General features: G+C 51.5%; 1 protein-coding gene across 3 annotated transcripts in view; it reads right to left on the reverse strand.

Annotated features, from left to right (window-relative positions):
* ITPK1 (inositol-tetrakisphosphate 1-kinase) overlaps positions 1-8,990 on the reverse strand; it is a 163,271-nt gene extending 154,281 nt beyond the window's left edge. The window contains exons 1-2 of one of the 3 annotated variants that reach the window (XM_089908144.1): positions 8,879-8,990; positions 8,175-8,406 (exon numbers count right to left, since the gene is read on the reverse strand). In XM_089908144.1, coding sequence (XP_089764270.1) covers positions 8,175-8,269 — 95 coding nt within the window. In that variant the 5' untranslated portion in view covers positions 8,270-8,406; positions 8,879-8,990. The remainder of the gene's footprint in view (positions 1-8,174; positions 8,407-8,878) is intronic. The other 2 variants (XM_022576240.3, XM_030761931.2) reach the window with 2 other exon arrangements.
* Positions 8,991-19,572: the final 10,582 nt, after the last annotated feature.

The raw sequence follows: 19,572 nt of genomic DNA on the forward strand, positions 1-19,572 counted from the left end.
TGCTACTGCAGGACACCCTGCTGCCTCCTTTGACCACCGCCTGTCTAATGTGGAAACTGGCCTGCTCTTCCCTAGACGGCTGCCCTCGGTCCTCAGGGAACCCAGGGCCATGGCAGAGGCAGGCCAGGGCGTGTGACCTCCGGGCAGCAGACCCCACCCGCCCTGTAGCTCCTAGAGGAACAGGCACTCGCCCCTCATTAAATGTCACCTCCTCAGAGAGGCCTTCTCTGACCACATAGTGCTGAAGTGGCTGCAGCTGCTCCTGTCATGGCTTTCCCATCTGCAGGCTTCCTGGCTCTAGTTCTACCTTGCAGCGTTTTAAATGTACCTGTGGGCTGGTTTCCCTTCATCTCCTTACCAGGCGCAGGGGGGCAGGGACCGGCACCAGCACAAGGCAAGCCAGGGTGGATGCTCGGGACTTGCTGAGTGAATGAAGGAATTAAGAAATGAAGCCAACGGTCTCCTCCCTGACCTGGGACCTACCACCTTCACCCTGGGTCTTCCTTCCTGGCCCAGAGCACTCCAGAGTCACAAGTAGCTTTGGCTGAGTCACAGGGACACAGAAAAGGCTTCCAAAACCCGCCAGTCAGTTCCTTCATCCACTAACAGATGCTCTCTTGAGCCCCTACTGTGTGCCCTGGTACAAGCACTGGGGCTTCAGCAGGGAACACAACTGTCAAAGTCTCGACCTTTATGGAACCAACTTTCCAAAGGAGAGACAGACAATGAGCAGAGGGAAAGAACACGGGCAGCCAGGGGGCACTAAGGGTTTAGGATCCTGAGCAAAAGGAAAGAAAAAACGGCATCTCCCAGAAGCTATCTTTGGGAGGGACTTTGGCCTGTGTGTCCTGCTTCTCCCTCCGGGGCAGCTGGCGGCTTAGCAGTCTACCCAGCGGGCTCTGACGGCAGGGCTGCTGGGAACACCAAGGGCAGTTAACAGGGTGGGCACCCCGCACCCACGGGCCTGGGAGGGAAGGGGACAGGAGTCCGGGGATCCTTCACGGAATGATTCTCAAATCGGCACAGCCAGTGACAGATCCACCCCCCTGAGCCCTAAAAATGGGGCACCCCCAGGAGCTGTCAGCCCGTCAGGCCGACGCAATCCTGCCCATGAGGCCCAGCTGGGGAGGCACAGGCCACAAGGGCAGCTGCTTTCTGAGGGCAGCTGGGAGCAGGCAAGACAAAGCAGCAGGCGGAATTCAAACAGCCCAATGGGAACGGCCTCATTCACGGCTCCAGAGGAAGCGCTGTTTGAAAAGAGGCTTCAGCAGGCAGCGGGGAGGGCGCGCTGGTCTTGGAGTGGGGCGAGGGCCCCCTCCCCTGACCCCTACCACATCCCGCTGTGTCGCCTTGGACAAGCCACCGCACCCTGCCTGGGCTTCCCTGGGGAGCACGGCACTCTCCCCTAAGCAGGCCACACACCCAGGCCGGGTCCCTGAGGGCCAGCGGAGGGGGAAAGGTCGGGATGGGCCGCATTCATGCACCAAGAGGGAAGGGGTTTAAGACCTCGTCTTTGCCAGGGAGGGAGTAGGTGCTCAGTTCCTGAATGATGATTTGCTTTCTAAATGAATCTTACTTTCTATAAAGGAGGTACCAGAACATTCCCTCAAAAAGCTAGCTTACCAGCTGAATTCAAAATACAAGTAGGAACAGAAACCCTATTTACATCCAACTGTTCAGGAACTGCACTCATGCGGCACTTCACTAAGCATTTACTGAATGCCCCAAACCTGCGAAATCACGAGGGAGAAATAACCCGTGGAGGCAGGAGGGCCCAGGGGTTAGGATGGGAGGCCCCAGCCTGATGCACAAGTGGGCCCAGCTCTGCCCCACGCCTGCCCAAGCACAGCCAGAGCCGCCTACATGAACTCAATCTCACTGTCATAAGAGAAATGCAAACCAAAAGTGCCATTTCTCACCCATGTGTGTGGCCAAGATCAGAAATATCTGTCCACGAGCTGTGCTGGGGAGGGTGTGCGTGACAGGCCCTCCCATGCGCTGTCATCTGTGAGCAGTGCCCTGTCCTGGTGAGGGGTTTCAGAACTGCCACGAAAAAGTAAAATGCCTCTGCCCTTTGACCCAGGGCTCACTCATCTAGCAATGAGCACTCAGGCGATGGGGCAGAGCACTCCCTGCCCCACTGTCCACACCGGCAGAAGCCAACCACAGGGCAAGAAATACGGTCCACTGTTCTAAGATCTGGACCCCAGAGCCGTTAAAGAAACGAGGCAAGTGATACAGAACTGTCTCCAAAGAAGCAGTGATGTTCAATTTCTCTAAGACACGGTGTTCCGTGAAAGGAGCCAAGGGCAGAACGATATGGGCGGAAGAGACCCCCACACACACGCACCCTGTGTTTTGCACAAAACACCCCGAGAGAGGGGGCAGGGGCAATATAGGAGTAGGGGATTTTTTTTAAAAAAGGTTATTATGGGATTATATCAAATCATATGTGTGAAACTTGTGAAAGTTGTAAAGCACTACAGAATTTCAAGAATCTTTCATTCAATTAAAAAAAAAAAAAAGTTAAAAAGGAAAAAAAAAAACACCTCCAGAGAAAGAGACTGCCAAGAACACATGTCCCTGAGTGACCGGAACTCAAGAACAAGAAGGAAACGGACTGACTTTTCATTGTGTATTTTGAGTCCTTTTCATTGTGTATTTTGAATCCTCTGGGTTTTATTTTAACATATGAATGTATTTAATATTCAAAAAGATAAAACAATAAATGTTAATGAATAACAGCACCATGATTGCTCATGGAGACTCTTGGCATTTTCAGGAAACCCAGCACAACCTCCTCTTGAATCTCAGAACTTAAAAAAAAGGGAAGTATCATCTGGCATTAATGTAATTTTCTCAGGCTCCCCATCCATAAAATAGGTGAGGACAGCAGCCCCGCCCCCCAAGGGGCTGTAAGAGTCCCACAGGCCGGGTGTGAAGGGAGATGCTGGGAGGCACCAGGCAGGGTAGCCCCTCCTTAGCCGTGCCCGCCGGACCCACACACACCTCACACCCAGGCAGGATGAGCAGTTAGCATCCCTCCCGGACTTCAGGGTCACTCAAAAACTGCCCAGGCCGGGGACACTCGACCTGCAAATGCCAAAGATCTGGGAATAAAAAGGCATTCGTGGGCGGAAGCCCACTCCCCCCTCACCAAGGACGGCAACCACCGTTCACAGAGCTCCAGGCACGGTATGCACCCGCATACTGACATTTTTAAGGCTCATAACCCTGAGCTAATACTGTCATTATCCTCACTTTAAAGATGAGGGCACTGAGGCACATGCCCAGGGTCACATGGGTGGCCTGTTGTAGACCCAGGCCTGGGACCCAGGCAGGCTCATCCACAGACAGCAGCGCCCAGATGGCCGTCTTCTCCTGTGGGAAGCCCAGTTTGCTCCCTCGGAAGCTGCTGGAAAGTGTTTACTTGCAAGGCTGGGTATGGACAGTCCCGATGCACAGCTGCAAAGAAAACCTAAGTCAGCACCTCTCCCCACCTCCACGCCCCCAAAACGGTGCCAGATCCAGACACGAAGACAAACAGAAAAATACCCACTCACAGACCAGCAGCACTTAACCTAGGAAAAGGTTCTCCTTCCTCCCCACTATGAATCTCCCAAAAGAATCCCGGCATGGAATAATGCTAAACCATCCCAGCAAAAACGAACCTTCTGGATTCCTTCATTTAAAGAAAGGAATGGGGACTTCCCTGGCAGTCCAATGGTTAAGACTCCGCACTTCCACTGCAGGGGGTGCAGGTTCGATCCCTGGTCGGGGAACTAAGATCCCACGTGTCGCGCAGCAAAAAATAAAAGAAAATAAAAATAAAGACAGGAATGTAGGCCCTGAGGGGCCCTGAGGGGAAGCGACAGCCTGGGGGTACCCTGGAGGCCAGGGTACTGTTAACACCAAACTCCCAGCTCCCTCCTTCTGGAGCCTCCAAGAGCCCAGGCCTAAGCTGGGCAAAGAACTTCTTAATAAACAAGGCAGCCACATCCCCAGGTGTAGAGACCTGGGGTCTGGGCTCAGGGAAGCCCTCCACTCTGAATGCAATTCCCTCATATGCCCCAAGCCTCAGTTTCCCCATTCTGCCACCCTGAGCTACAGGGAGGATGATGTGAGATGAGGTTCCAGCATTAAAAAGTCAGGTAGGGCTTCCCTGGTGGCACAGTGGTTGAGAGTCCACCTGCCGATGCAGGGGACACGGGTTTGTGCCCCGGTCTGGGAAGATCCCACATGCCGCGGAGCGGCTGGGCCCGTGAGCCATGGCCGCTGAGCCTGCACGTCCGGAGCCTGTGCTCCACAACGGGAGAGGCCACAACAGTGAGAGGCCCGCATACCGCAAAAAAAAAAAAAAAAAAAAAAAAAAAGTCAGGTAACACGACAGTAAAGACAGACAGAGGTTCACCCACATTCTACACCAAAATGCTTTGTGATGTCCTGTGCCTTTCTACCACCTCCTGCAACACAAGTTCAGCCGCAGGAAAGAGGAGTGGGGGGGTGAGGCGTTGGAGGGCTGACACAGAAAACGCGGACAAAGGGAACCAGGTCAGCCAGCCTTTCCACACGGGGCACTGTGGAGAACTAAGAAAACTAAAAATTAAAAAACCACCCAACATGCACTTCCCTGGTGGCACAGTGGTTAAGAATCTGCCTGCCAGTGCAGGGGACACGGGTTCGAGCCCTGGTCCGGGAAGATCCCATATGCCGCGGAGCAACTAAGCCTGTGCGCCACAACTGCTGAGCCCGCGGGGCCTAGAGCCCGTGCTCCACAACAAGAGAAGCCACTGCAATGAGAAGCCCGCTCACCGCAACTAGAGAAAGCCCGCGCACAGCAATGAAGACCCAACGCAGCAAAAAAAAAAAAAAATTACCAGACATTTCCAACTAACAGCTTTACTTCTCTGCTCCCCGCCTGAAGTTCCTTCTGGACTTCTCAAAAAGGCACAAAGGGAGATGTGAGGGAGCTGCAAGCGTGCTCCAGTGTGAGGGGAAGGGGAAGGGAGGTAGGAGGGTAAGAGAACACCAGAGCCGTCCCCGTGGAGAAGGGAAGACACGCAGGAGAGGGGCGGGAACAAACAGTGCCACGAAAAACAAGCTGAGTCAAGGCCCATCTGTCGAGGAGCCAGAAAGCCCATCCCATCGAGGTGCACCAGGGCCCAAAGGGTTGGCCCTCACGCCTGCTAAGGTGTCCCAGCGGGACCTGCTCCAACGGCCCACGGATGCCTGCAGCGGGTGATGACCCTCAGAGAGCAGACATTACACCTGCTGAGGCCACACCTCAGCCTTGCAAGGAAGTGTCTCCAAGACAAAACGGCAGCAGCTGGACCCCGTGAAGATAATGAGGGGGTCCGCCCAACTGTCGGAGATGCCCAAGGAGAAAGGACTTGCTTTCCGTGTGGGTCTCAAGGTGCCCAGGTTGGATCCATTCTAGAAACTGAACAAAAGGAACGAAAGTATGGAGGCTGCTCCGTCTCATGCCATATCCCCGTCTGTAAAACAAAGGGGCTGGGGGGACTTCCCTGGCGGTCCAGTGGTTAAGACTCGGCGCTTCCATCGCAGGGGGCACGGGTTTGATCCCTGATTGGGGAACTAAGATCCCGCAAGCCGGGCAGTGTGGCCAAAAAAAACAGGGGCATGGGAGCAGTGGGGGTCAGGGTGGGGAGGCTGGTGAGATGATCTCCCACACCCCTTCCTGCTCTAAGATTTTTACAAGGCCTGACTGACATTCGACTAAACAAACAACTCATCCCGATCCACTCAGGTCATCCTCTCTGCCACTGCCACTGCCCCAAACATTCGGAGCAGAGCCTCAAGCCATTTTCAAACATCTCTGGACTTCTTAACTATGGAACTCACAGACAATTCATCACCCATCCAAATGGGAGCGCTGCACCCCCGGATTGTGAAAGTCAAACACATGACAATGTCCATCTACACCCCCTTCTCGGCCACTGAAACTGCACCAGCATTCATATCAAACACGAGAGCAGCAAAAGACTCCGGCCACTCTCTCGAGGGTGGGAGTGTTTTGCACCCAGTACAAAAACGCGGCCACCAGGGGGCGCTGCCCTGAAAGTAATAAAGGAGAGAAGAAACAGAAAAATTCTTTTTGGTGTTTTCTTTTCCTTCCCAAGCTTAAGTGACAAAATATCTAAAGCACCCCTGATGAAAACACAAAGTGGGTTTCCTGAGGTTCTAGAATGACCCAGATGTTTCCCTTCCTCTCTTTGAAGCCCATTTGGCCAGAAGAACGCAACTAGACTTTGAACACAATAACCCCTTCAGAGAAATCAACACTCCGCGCTGGATTTCCCCCAGAACGGTTGACATCACGGCTTGCCCTGAAGCCCCCTCTTTAAAGACAGGAGGGTCCACGGGGAGGGAAAGCCAATCCGCAAGTCCAGCCTGAGGACCCAGCCACAAGTCTCGGCTGGAACTGTTTTGGGAGAGCCTCCTAATTACCAAGCAAAACATACCAACCAGATGACAAGCCTCATGCTTTAAGCTGCAGACACAGGATGACACAAATACAGAGAGACCTCGGGAAAAAGGGTGCAAGGTATCAGTGGGGATTTCCCAAGTCTTAGATGACTGCAGGGGGAGCTCGGGCACCTAACACCAGCACCAGACTTCGAGAACACGTCAAAGGGGCTTCTCCACATTTCTTCAGTGTCTAGGGCACATTTTCCACAAGCGTGCGTATCTGCGGTGCAATGTTCAAGTGCCCCTTTTTGACGCTGCAAAAGTCTTCAGACCCACTTTCAAAGCTCTGGCTGCAAGTTCCTCCTGGTTTCCTTGTGAATTCCCCGGCCACTCGGCATGCCCTACTGACCATGAAAAGCTTACTTTCTCCTGGGGAAGCCAGCATGAGAGAAGGCAGCCAACTCCATCCCCAGACCAAGGGATGCAGAGCCAGGAGCTGTTTTATACAAGGTGCACCCCTCTGGCGGTGGGGAGAAGAGCTCCTGGGCGGCTGGAACAAGGCAAAGAAGCAACAGGCCCGGGGGACAGGCATGAGGGGCACAGAGGTACTGCCAGGCCAGCCTGCGCGGGCCAGCTCAGACTGGCCACTTGCTCCGCACACCAGGAGATAAGGAAACCCAATTGTTCAATTCATCATTATGTTTGGTGACCCAACAGGGACAAAAATGCAAGTGGGACCCATTTTCGAGAATCAAACCTACCAAGTGGAGACACTGCATAACAAAAGGGTTTTCCCCCTAGAGTTTGCAAAAGGCTTGAGGAGCTTGATTCTCTCAGGCTTTCACTGAGAGCAGGATTTAACTAACAGCTTCTCAGAGGCAAAGCCACCGTGGTGGAACAAGGTGAGGCATACCTGACCCAAGACTGGATGCATCTGTAATGGACTAAGAATGCGATCTTATTAAAACACCAGGAGTCTCCCCCACTGAGGACCAGCATGGGGAGGTGGGGCGGGGGGGGGGTGGAGCCCAGAGGGAGGAAAGCCATTCTACACCGCAAGCATCTACCCAGCACCTCCTCTGCACCAGCCACTCCCTAGCTGTGGGACCCGGGGCCAGGTACCCCATCTCTCTGCGGATGGATTCCCCTTCTTAGACACGTGGCCCTGAATCACCAACCCAGCCAATTCCCAAGGCTGGTGCGAGGCTCTAATGAGACAGCAAATCACATACATGCCAAGTATTGCTAGTCGCTTCAAAGAGGCTTAATCCAGTGACATGCAATGACAGCTTCTTGCAAAGAGAGCTGCACCGGCGGGGCACATAGTAGGTGGTCCGCAAACATACAAACACTGGTGCCCTTCTCCATGAAGGGAAGCGGACGAAGGAAAAAAAACACTCCAGTCCAAAAGTAACCTCCAGCCACAGGCAGACAGCGTGGACCCCCCGATTTCCCAGGTCCCTCTGCCACCTTTAGCAGCGCTCCCACCGTGCCCTGGGGAGCCAGGGGTCTCCCCACCCGGGGTCCCAGTGCACCTGAGAGCCCTGGTCCGTGCCACACCGCCCATACTGGCCACTGCTTCTCTCGAACACAGCCGGCGGCCACCACCGCCACCTGGCTACTCGGACTCAGTGTCCCCGCGTACCGCTCCTTTCCGTTTCGCTCTAACCTCCCAAAACAGCCGCTGAGGCTGAACTGGGCTCAGGCCGGGGGTCCCCGGACGCCGGAGCCCCGTCCCTCCATACCTGCACAGCTCGGCGAAGGCCTGGAAATTCAGCTTCTTGATTTTCTTCTCGCTCAGCCAGTAGCCAACTCTCTTCCCTTTCAGAAAGGTCTGCATCTTCCTTTTCGGGCGGGGAGCTGGGGTCCGGAGGAAATCGCCCACAGGCCGAGTCTGGCGGCCCGGCGCGCGCCGCGAGCTTGCGGGCACCTCCTCCCGGCGGCGGGGACGCGGAACGGGGCTACGGGCGCGCAGTCCTGCCGGGAGGGGCGGGCCGGGGCGGGGCGGGCGCCCAGGCGGAGGGAGCGGCGCTCAACGCGGCATTCCACTGGCTGCCGCCGCGTCGGGGCCGCCCGCGCCGCCGCCGCCCACGCCCCCGCCGCCAGCCGGGCTCCCGGCGCGCAAGTTCGCGAGCGCCAGGCCGGGCCGGGGAGGAGAGGAGGGAGGCCCTCCCTCGCCGGCGCCGCCCAGCCCACCGCCCTCCCGGCGCTCGGGACCGAGAAACACGCCCTCCAGCGGCGGCCACGGCGGATCGCCCCCGCGCTCTGGCTGCGCGCCGCCCCCGAGTTCCTCCTCCTCTCCCTCCCTCTCGCTCTCGCCCGCGGTCCCCACTCCGAGTCCCCGGCGGCGCGTTCGGCCGATCCGACCCGGGCGCGTGCCCTTCCCGGCGCGCTCGGACCCCGGCGTGGCGCACGCGGCCGCCCGCTCCCCCCGCCCAGTCGTCCTCACCCGCCGCTGCCGCCACTTCCTCCTCGTCCCCGTCCTCGGCCTAGCCCGCAGCCCGCCGGCGCCGCCGTGCTGACCCGGCCGGGCGGCCCGCTGGACCCCGCCGGGGCGGAGGAAGCGCGGCCGCGCCGGCCGCTAGGGGGCAGCACCGCCCGCCGCCTCTTAAAGGCGCCGCGCCTTCCCCCGCCTAGTCCTTTGGTGCGTGTTTGTGTCGAGGCTCTGGCTGTTGAACTTGGGGACTGAGGGCGCGGGACTGAATTTAGGGCAGCCCTTCCCAAGTGCTTTTACTTTTTAAAGAAGCGAGAGGAGTCGTGGTGTGGGCATTTTCTGCTTGTCCTTTGGGAGTGATCGAGCCACTGAGTTTCATTCATCAAAAGCATCTCTGTACCCCCAGCACTATTCAGTCCCAACTGCTGTAGAGGGCGCGGGAGGAGGGGGGCGCGGGGTGGGGGGGGCGCGGCGGATGCAGGCAATAAATAAGATCATCTGTCTTCCCCGGAGGAGACAGACCCAGGCCCAGGATGGGGGCCCCTAGGGTGGGGACATGAACACCCAGGGGCCTTCTCAGGCTTAGGAAGTTAACCACCAATCACACTCTGGGCCCCCTCCAACGGAGGGGGGGGAGGGGAGAGACTAGAAGTATCAGGGATCAGGGTGGGACACTCCCAGAAGACACTTTCCTTTCAGGGTGCAGGGCGGCCGCAGCCTCAGCGCTCTTGATTCATTAACCCCACCCTGCCTGCCCAAGCCCTGTGAGGCGGTAGGGAAGCATCCTGCCTTCAAAGAGTCTGAGAGAAGTGGGCATCTCTCCCCAGGCCCCGGCAGAAAAAATGAATGGGGGGTGGGAGGGGTCTCAGATTTTCAGGGAAGACATTTAAGCTGACCTTGAAAAATAAGGAGGATGTTGACGGGCCTGAGAAGGGGGAATAGCTTGAATAGAGGCAGGGAGAAATGGAAAACAAAGTTGTTAGGGGTGACAGACTCTCCTTGACCAAACTGGAGCTCATTCTTTAAGGCCCAGCCCTAGGCGCCTGCCTTCTTCCCCTAATTACAGCTTCCCCCATCCTTCTTCCTGCAGGGCTTCCCAGTTGCAACCAGGTGAAGCTTGTCCACACCTGACTCGGAGTGAGCACACAGGTCCTCTGTGTCCACCTCTCAGCTAGCTCCACCCTTCCCCCATCTCCCCTCCCCTTGCACCCCTGCTGGGTGACCTTGCAGTCTACTCAGCCTCTCTGGGCCTCAGGTCCTCCCTCTTACCTTAGGAGGTAAGCCCTGCCTCATGAGAGCACTTCAGGCTGCAAAAGACCAGTGGCTATGAGGTCTAAAATGTATGGTGTTATGAGGGGGTGTGGTGCAGAGTGGGGACAGAAGGAGAGGAGAGATGTCTCTCATTGAAATGGGAAGAACAGTCTTTGGCTTTAGAAAGACCTGGCTTGAGGTGGGCGGGGGGGGGGGGGGCGGTCCTAGTTCAGTTCCTCCCAGCTTGGACAAGTCACTTAAGTTCTGCCTCTGAGCTCTGGGTGAAGAAAGTAATGCTTGCCTTAAAGAATTGTGGTGAACCTGAGAAATATTTGGGGAGGATTAAGACAGGGTATTCGACTGGTCCTCAGCAGGTCATCAGACATGGGGCTTGTTACTGTCTCACCCAAGGACTCTTCTTTTTAAACTGAAGTATAATTGACTTGCAATATTATATTAGTTTCAGGTGTACAGCATAATGATTCAATAAATTCCGAATTGATCACCATGATAAGTCTAGTTACCATCTGTCACCGTACAAAGTGATTACAATATGATGGACTATATTATTGACTACATTCCCTGTGCTGTTATTTATTTTAGAGCTGGAAGTTTGTCCCTCTTAATCTCCGTCACCTATTTTGCCCATTCCCCGCCCCCTCCCTGCAACCACAACTTTGTTCTCTGCATCTATTAGTCTTTTTCCATTTTATTATGTTTGTTCATTTGTTTTGTTTTCTTAGATTCACCATATAAATAAAATCATATGGTGTTTGCCTTTCTCTGTCTGATTTATTTCACTTACATAATAACCTCTAGGTTCATCCATGTTGTCACAAACAGTAAGATTCTTCCTTATGGCTGAGTAATATTCGTGTGTGTGTGTGTGTGTGTGTGTGTGTGTACCACATCTTTATCCATTCATCTATGAATGGACACTTAAGTTGCTTCTATACAAGGATTATTTTTTTTAATTTTTATTTTATATTAGAGTATAATCGATTTATAATATTGTGTTAGTTTCAGGGGTACAGCAAAGTGATTCAGTTATACTATACATATATCCATTCTTTTTCGGATTCTTTTCCCATATAGGTTATTATAGAATATTGAGTAGAGTTCCCTGTGCTATACAGTAGGTCCTTGCTGATTATCTATTTTTATATATAGTAGTGTGTATATGTAAGGATTCTTAACTTGAGGCTCAATTAAGTCCCCTCCTTACCCCACCCCAGGACTCCAGAACCCCTGCAGCTGCCAGAAATTATATGTATAATGACCGTAGCTTTCAACAAACTCTCAGAGTCTGAGTCACTGATTACTCCAGCTTCCTGTCCTAGCAATGAAGCAATGGACCCAGAGAGGGAAAAGGATTCGCCCAATATCACAGAGCAGATAAGAGGGAAAGCTAGAACCAGCATCCCAAGGTCAAGAGGCCCCTCACCCCCATGGCTCACCATCATTCTGGAGATGGGAGGGATGTGAGAGGAGAGGGACAGGTTCTGAGGGTCAGGACCCCTGCCCAGGGTAAATCAGGATCCTCCCATGCATTGGTAAGACCAGGGACCTACCCACACTTCTCTGGAACCCTGGGCAGTTCATGGCCTCAAACCTCCTCTCCATTGAGCATGGGAAACTATACATTTTTACTTCTGTTTTAAGTTGTTGGTCATCCCTCAGGGAGCTCCAGGGCTAGAACCACCCTTCAGAGCTGTCCCACCTTGACCGAGGGAGTGCACCTTTCTGCCTGCCCCATCCCTGCTCAATCAACCAGACTTTGAATATGGGCTGACCTAAGGAAGGGGCACAATCTCGGGCCAAATATTCCTCAGATTCACCACTTTCTCCTTTCTTTCAGTGCCACAGAGCCCATCAACCCTTCCCCAAAACGCTTGCCCACTTCTCTGTGCCCACTAGTTCAGCTAGTCTGTTCTCCACCCTTCAGCCAGAGCAGTCTTCAGAATGTAAGTCAGATTTGATCAGTCCAATCAGACTGCACCATTGCCCTCCCCGCACCCCACGCTGCTGAAGTGGCTTTCTACTGTACTTGGGGTAAACCAAAACTCCCTGATAAGGCCAAGGCCTCCCACCCTCATCTCCCACCACCTTCCTCTCACCCTGCTGCCTCCTCTTGTGGTCCTTGCTGTCCCCAGAGCCTTTAGCTATGCAGCCCTTTTTTTTCTGGAATGTTCTTCCCTCTCTTTGCTTATTAACTCATCCACCAGCTCTGAGCCCAGGTGTCCCTTCCTGGCATCTCAACCATCTAGCTCTCTGCACCTCCAATGAGGATTGTCATCCCACTTGCCCCTTTGAGTGGTATACTTGACTAATGTTTGTCTCACCACTAGACTGTAAGCCCTTTGAGGGCAGGGACTGTGTTTTTCTCTGCTCACCATTGTTCCCATAACACAACAGTAGATAATATTTGGGACTTCCCTGGTGGTGCAGTGGTTAAGAATCCACCTGCCAATGCAGGGGACGTGGGTTCGATCCTTGCTCCAGGAAGATCCCACAGGCTGCGGAGCAACTAAGCCCGTGGGCCACAACTACTGAGCCCGCGTGCCACAACTACTGAAGCCCATGAGCCTAGAGCCTGTGCTCTGCAACAAGAGAAGCCACCACAGTGAGAAGCCCGCACACCACAACGAAGAGTAGCCCCCGCTCACCGCAACTAGAGAAAGCCCGCGCCCAGCAAGGAAGACCCAACGCAGCCAAAAATTTTTAATTAATTAATTAATAATTTTTAAAACACAGTAGATAATACTGGCTGGGCGCTATCTGGATTCTAGAGGAAGCCAAACTGCCTCTAACAGTTCCCTACCTGCAGAAGTGCTCATTAAAAGTGACTGATTAAATGAACCTCAGGTAAGTCCCTCCAGGTGGTCCCTGACCTCTCTGAGGTGGGAAACTCCAGAAGGGAAGTCTGGAGACATCTACATTCCCTTTGGGAGGCAGATGAACCATTAAGGGATTAAATGGGGTAGTGTGTGTCCATGGCCTAGGGCCATATGGGAGAGGATTCTGGAGCAGGGAGAGGAACAGTAGAGAGAGGGCCTTGGGGAGGAAGGGCATCTCCTACTTGGGAAGTAGGGAAGGCCTCCTAACCCCAATCCTTCCTCTGGGGGAGGAGGCTTTGGGAGGTGAGACAATGTAGTGATGGAGAATTTAGACGTAGGGTTCAGCCGATAGACCAGAATTCTAGCTGTGTGACCTTGTGCAAGCTTCTTAACCTCTCTGAGCCTTGCTTGCCTCACCTGAGAACCATAAGATGGTGTCCATTTGTAGGAGACTGGTTAAGTAAACCCATTCTTTAACAGTCTGACACAAAGTTAAATGTGCTAGCTCAAGATAGCTAAAGTGGGGCTTCCCTGGTGGCGCAGCGGTTAAGAGTCCGCCTGCCAATGCTAAGGGGACGTGGGTTCGTGCCCCAGTCCAGGAGGATCCCACATGCCGTGGAGCGGCTGGGCCCGTGAGCCATGGCCGCTGAGCCTGCGCTCTGCAACGAGAGAGGCCACAACAGTGAGAGGCGTGAGTATTTATTATCTGTGTGACTGGGAGCAAGTTAATACATCTGTCTAAACCTCAGTTTGATCTTCTTTTTTTTTTTTTTTTGCAGTACGCGGGCCTCTCGCTGTTGTGGCCTCTCCCGTTGCAGAGCACAGGTTCCGGTCGCGCAGGCTCAGCGGCCACAGCTCACGGGCCCAGCCGCTCCGCGGCATGTGGGATCTTCCCGGGCCGGGGCACGAACCCGCGTCCCCTGCATCGGCAAGCGGACTCTCAACCGCTGTGCCACCAGGGAAGCCCTGATCATCTATTATGTGGGAGTGATTATCAAATGTAGCTCACAAGGTTAGCAAGAAGTTTGAATGAGTCTAAATTCATAAAGGACTGTATCAGACACGCCTTATTGAGTGTTAGCCACCATCATCCATAAGTGGACCCCTATGGCCATTTAAATAATCAAATAGGATAATATCTGTTCATTCACTCAATCAGTAAATATTTATTAAGTATCTGCTATGTGCCAGGAACTATTCTAGGCACTAGGGCTACTGCAGTGATGAAAAGACTGCAAAAATAGGAGGCAGATGGATCCCCCCCAACCCCCTGTCCTTGTGGAGCTTATATTCTCATAAATGACCTAGTACATTAGTAAGTGATACATGTTACAAAAAAATAATAAAGTGTACAAGGAAGATGGGAAATGGCGGATCGCCATCTTAATCCAGTAGTCAGGGTAAATCCCACTGGAAGGTGACACTTAGCCAAACTGTGACAAAGGTGAGCAAGCAAGTCATGCAGATATCTGGGGTTAGAGCTCTCAGGCAGAGGAAGAGCAAATGCTCTCAGATAGCCTTGGTGTTGACAAGGGACAGTCAGGAGGCTAGACGGGCTGCAGCAGAATGAGCAACGGAGGAGGAACAGGAAGTGAGTCCGCAAAGAGACCACACGCGGCTCCTGGGCCACTGCAAGGATGCTGCCTTTTACTTGGAGCAAGATAGGATTCCTTGGAGGAATACAGGACCAGGATCACTCTGCTACTGTGTGGAGGAGAGACTGGGTGGGGGGGCAAGGATGGAGGAGAGAGGGACCAGTTAGGGTTCTCTTGCAATAATCTAGGTAATGAATGATGGTGGCTCAGACCCAGGCAGCAGCAAAGATGGTGAGAATTGGTCAGATATTGACTCAATGGGATTTGTTGGTGGGTGGGATATAGGGTTTGAGAGCAGGGGAAAACTCACGGATGTCTGAGGTTTAGAGTCTGAGCAATTGGAAAAATGGAGGTGAAATGGGGAAGATGGCAGGAGGTGAAGCGTTAGGGGCTTAAGTCAGGAGTTCTGTTTTAGACAGTTTCGGTTTGAGACATCGGTCAAACATCTGATGGAGATGGCAAGCAAGCAATTTGATAAGAAATCTGGAGTTCAAGGCATGACTCAGGCTAGAGACATAAAATCGGGCGTTGTCAGTATAGGGGTGGTATAAAGCCTGGATGAGATCACCGAGGGTGTGAGTGTAGACAGAGAAAAGTTCGAGGACAAGGCCAGGGACATGACAATATTCAGAGGTCAGGGAGGAGAGGAGGAGACAGCAAAAGAGCTGAAGAGATAGGAGGAAAAACCCAGGAGAGTACTAGCCCCGGAAGCCTCGTGCAGGATGCCTGCTTGGGGGACAGAGCCATCAGCTGGTGGCGTAAGGGGACTACTGACAGGTGGCCTTGGATCTGAACACAGGGAGATCATCGGTGGCCTTCATAAGAGCAAATATGGAAGACTGTCTCGTATACGTTAAATCAAAACACCCAGGTGTAATACAGTGTGGATGGTAGGCTGCCACTGAGTAAAAAACGTAGGGGACCACATATCCATGTATATATTTGCGTGGACAGAGAATGTCTGTTTTCTGAAAAGATACACAAAAAACAGTGGCTGCTTTTAGGGAGAGGAACTGGGAAAAGGAGGTTCCTACAGAGAGGAATCATATTTCATCGCATATTTGTTAAGTGATTAAAATATTTTTCATCAAATTTATATTGCTTTTTCAACTAAACATAGTTATCAAAAGGAAAAACACATGGATATTATGAAATGAGAAATATATATAAAGTGCTGACCTATAACAGAAGTCCAGTAAATGTCCATTTCCTGTTTAAAGGTTTGTTTACAGAAAGGGAAACTTCCAAGGCACTCCTGTGGGTTGGCTTGTCTTCACCAAGATGATAATGAATCCGAATTTTTTGCCAGTATGCATCTTTTGAAAATAACATTTTCCAATAATTAGTGTTATCATACTTTAAAACATGAAGAACAAAGAAATAAAACAAAACAAAAACAGGAAAAACAATTTCTTAATGACATCTAAAACTTGATCCATATTTAAATATCCCTATTTGCCTCTATGAGTTTTCTTTATGACTGGTTTGTCCAAACCAGCGTCCAGACCAAGGCCTTGCATTGCCTTTGGTTGTGATGTCTCTTGAGCTCTTCTGACCTCAACCAACTCCCCTCGTGAAAGACACTGCGTTGATTGTCCTACAGAAGGACCAACTTTCTGGGATTGTTCAGCGTCTTCCTCGTGGTGCCATTTAGCTTGTCCGTCTATCTCTCCATTTCTTGGAAACTAGAAGTTAGATCTAAAATCTTGATTAGATTCAAGTTAAAAGCTTTGGGCTGAAATGCATTATAGATGGTGTTATGTTTACCAGAAAATGCATAAGGTCCTCTTGTGCTGAGATGCTTACATATGTTTCCACCCACATAACCACAGCCCAAATCAAGACTGAGAACATTCCTAGCTCCCCAACGGGCTCCCTCGCATGCCCCCTCCCAGATAACAGCCCACACACAAAGGAAACCTCTATTCTGACTTTCTTCACACAGATGAGTTGGGGCTGCTTCAGTACTCCATATAAGCAGCGTCTTATAATATGAACTCTTTCACTCAACATTATCTGTGATATGCACACATATTTTTGTGGGTATCAAGGTTTTTCCCCCGTTATTGTCTTACTTCATTAGATGAATATGCCACAATTTTGTTGTCCATTCCCTTGCTGATAGACTTCCTAATGGTTTTAACACCAATAGGTAATTTTGCCAGAATTGTTGATTTCCTTGAGGATTGCAGAACTGATCAGACTCTAAATCAGCTCTCATTGCCAGAAAAAAGCGGCATAGGAGACATTTAAACTGACATTGCAGGCCTAGTGGGAGAGAGATGATTCAATTCAAGAGATGTTCATTTAGAGTGTACACAGCTACTGAGACCATGAAACTGGTTTTCAAAGAACTCCCCAGTACATTGCTTTACAGACTTCTACAGCCACCTGCAAAGAAGGGTGTGTTCTCCCCGTCTTGATACTGAATGAGGACCCTGATGGGCAAAGTGCCCAGCTGCAGGCCACACAGTGATGGCAAAGTGGGACCTGCTGCCTCCTGCTGGGCTTTCCCCACCATTCCCTGTTGCTGTGGGAAGAAGCAGAGAGGTCTAGGACAGGAACCCTCTTCTCAAGACCTCCAGTGGAAAGAAGGAAGGAAACACTCAGAGAAACGAGGCAGTGCAATCGAGTTTTGCAATGCGGCTGGCTGCAGCAACATGCCCTTTGTACAGGCCAATAAACCGAGGCAGAGGGAGAAAGCCAGCAGCATCCAGCTCTGCCTGTGACCTGAGCAAAGCCAAGTTCCAAGGACTGCGAGGCCAAAGTCTCCTTGGGCGATGCCAGCTCTCTGCTCACACCATTATATTCATGCCCAAAGCCAAAGTGGTGAAAAAGCAGGGACCAGGCCTGTGCATGGGGATTTGTCTCCATGATGCCCCCCTTCTATGACATCTGTTCTCCTTCCAAGGCCTGGGAAACGTCCCTCTCAAAGCCATCAGTAACCTCCATGCCAAACATTAGCGACATTCCTTTAGTCCTCTGTGGCACTTAGAAAACACAGCTATTGACTAACCATATTAAGCAATGCCACCCACAGCCCACCCCTGGCAGCCCCAGGAGCCCCAGTGACATCCACCCTCTGGGGTCATGGGGAAAGAGGCCCCTGGTGGCCTCTCGGGTCCTAAATTGCTTTTCCTGGCACAGTCCTGCCCTCTGCGCTCTGTCAGAGGCCTGCAAAGGGACCTCACTTTACAAGAACCCAAGATTTAAAAGGAAAAGTACAAACAAGCTCACAACCCACGTGTCTCAGCAGTTGACGCTTTCCCAGGCCAACCTTGGGTCTAGAACATGAGTCCGTCTACAGCAGCGAGTCTCAAACACCGCTTCCAAGCACACGTCGATTGCAGAAAGAGAAGCATACACACGACCCAAGAGCTGTGTGCTTCTTCAACTCCAACGAGCACACGATCACCTGGATCTTGTTCAAGTGCATGTTCTGATTCACTGGGCCTGGGGCAGGGCCTGAGACCCTGCATTTCCAGCCAGCGATGCTGTTGCTGCTGGTCAACATGCCACTCTGACAAGACACTAGAAACTGTAATGAAACACAGACGGCTGTACTTAGAATCGCTGAAGAGATTTTAACAATAAATACCTCTGTCTGCGCCCTACCCCAGACCAATGGATCAGAATTCTTGATGAGGGGAAGGGAACATGGAGAGAGAGTGAGACTCAAAAATAAATGAGTGGCACCTAGCATAGACCATGATGATAATGTACAGTGAAACGAAGAGTATAATTTTAAAACCCTGTTCCTCTAAGACCAACATAAAGAAATCCAAGAAATTAGAGTCTGAGAGAGAGAGAGAGAGAGAGAGAGAGAGAGAGGAGAGAGAGAGAGAGAGAGAGAGAGAGAGAGAGAGAGAGAGAGAGAGAGAGAGAGAGAGAGAGAGGGGAGAGAGAGAGAGAGAGGAGAGAGAGAGAGAAGAGTCTTCCCCAAGATATTTGGATGCACGCAGGGATTGAACACTATACCAAGATACAGAAAGAAATGAATCACAAAATTATCATCATCATTTATAATCAGGTACCCAATATTCTTTACAGTTTAAAAGAATAATAGCTACTATGCATACATTTATAAGTCTCCTTATATATGTATATATACAGTGCGCGTGCAGGATCACTGTCAGTCCTCGTAACAGCCCTACGCTGGGTTCACACTTATTTCCTCCCATTTTACACCCGAGGAAGCTGAGGGGCAGGGAGATTAAGGAATTGCCCCAAGGTCGGTGTGACTGGTGGGGCTGGAGCTGAACTTGGCCTCATGCTGTAAACCCACCACTGGTTTTTGTACAGCCCATGAGCTGGGAATGGTTCTTCCATTTTTAAATGGTTGGGGAAAAAAGTCCAAAGAAGAAGAATTCATGTCATGCGAAAATTACACGAAATTCAGATTTCAGTGTGTACAAATCAAGGTTTATTGGCACGCAGCCACACCCATTCTTTTCTGTCTTGTCCATGGCTGCTTTCCTGTAGCAACAGAGTTGAATGATTGTGACAGAGACCGTATGGCCAGCAAAGCTGAAAATGTTTACATCTGGCCTTTTCCAGAAAAGCTTTGCTGACCTCTGCTCTGAATGGTTACCCCGTTTATAAATTCTCCGCTTTTCTTTTTTTATACTTAAATGAGCGCTGTTTTTATCCTAAAACTACTAAATTCGAGCATGTATAAAGTAGCTTTTATAGGGTCATATAAACAATAAACTAATTGTCTGAGATTTCTGGAGGATGAATTCAAGCCCATGAATACAAACGTATTCAGTGTTCAGATGTGTGAGGCCATAAAAACATTTACAACAAAAGGAAATCTTAACCTTTCTCATATATGGGTATGTAGCAACTGGAGGCTAGACCAGGCCTGGAAGAGGCTAGACCAGGCCTGGAAGAGGCTAGACCAGGCCTGGAAGAGGTAAGCAGCTGACTAAGAAAATCAAAATGACAAACTAAAGAGGGTGAAGTACCCACCAAGTTATTTCCATGTGTTTGTAGGATATATGAAACATTCATTTAGCAAATATCT

This window comes from Delphinapterus leucas, chromosome 2 (genome assembly GCF_059928025.1).
Source record: "Delphinapterus leucas isolate spDelLeu-1000000601 "Yukka" chromosome 2, BTC_Dleu_Yukka2, whole genome shotgun sequence".
In the NCBI taxonomy this organism is placed as follows: domain Eukaryota; kingdom Metazoa; phylum Chordata; class Mammalia; order Artiodactyla; family Monodontidae; genus Delphinapterus; species Delphinapterus leucas.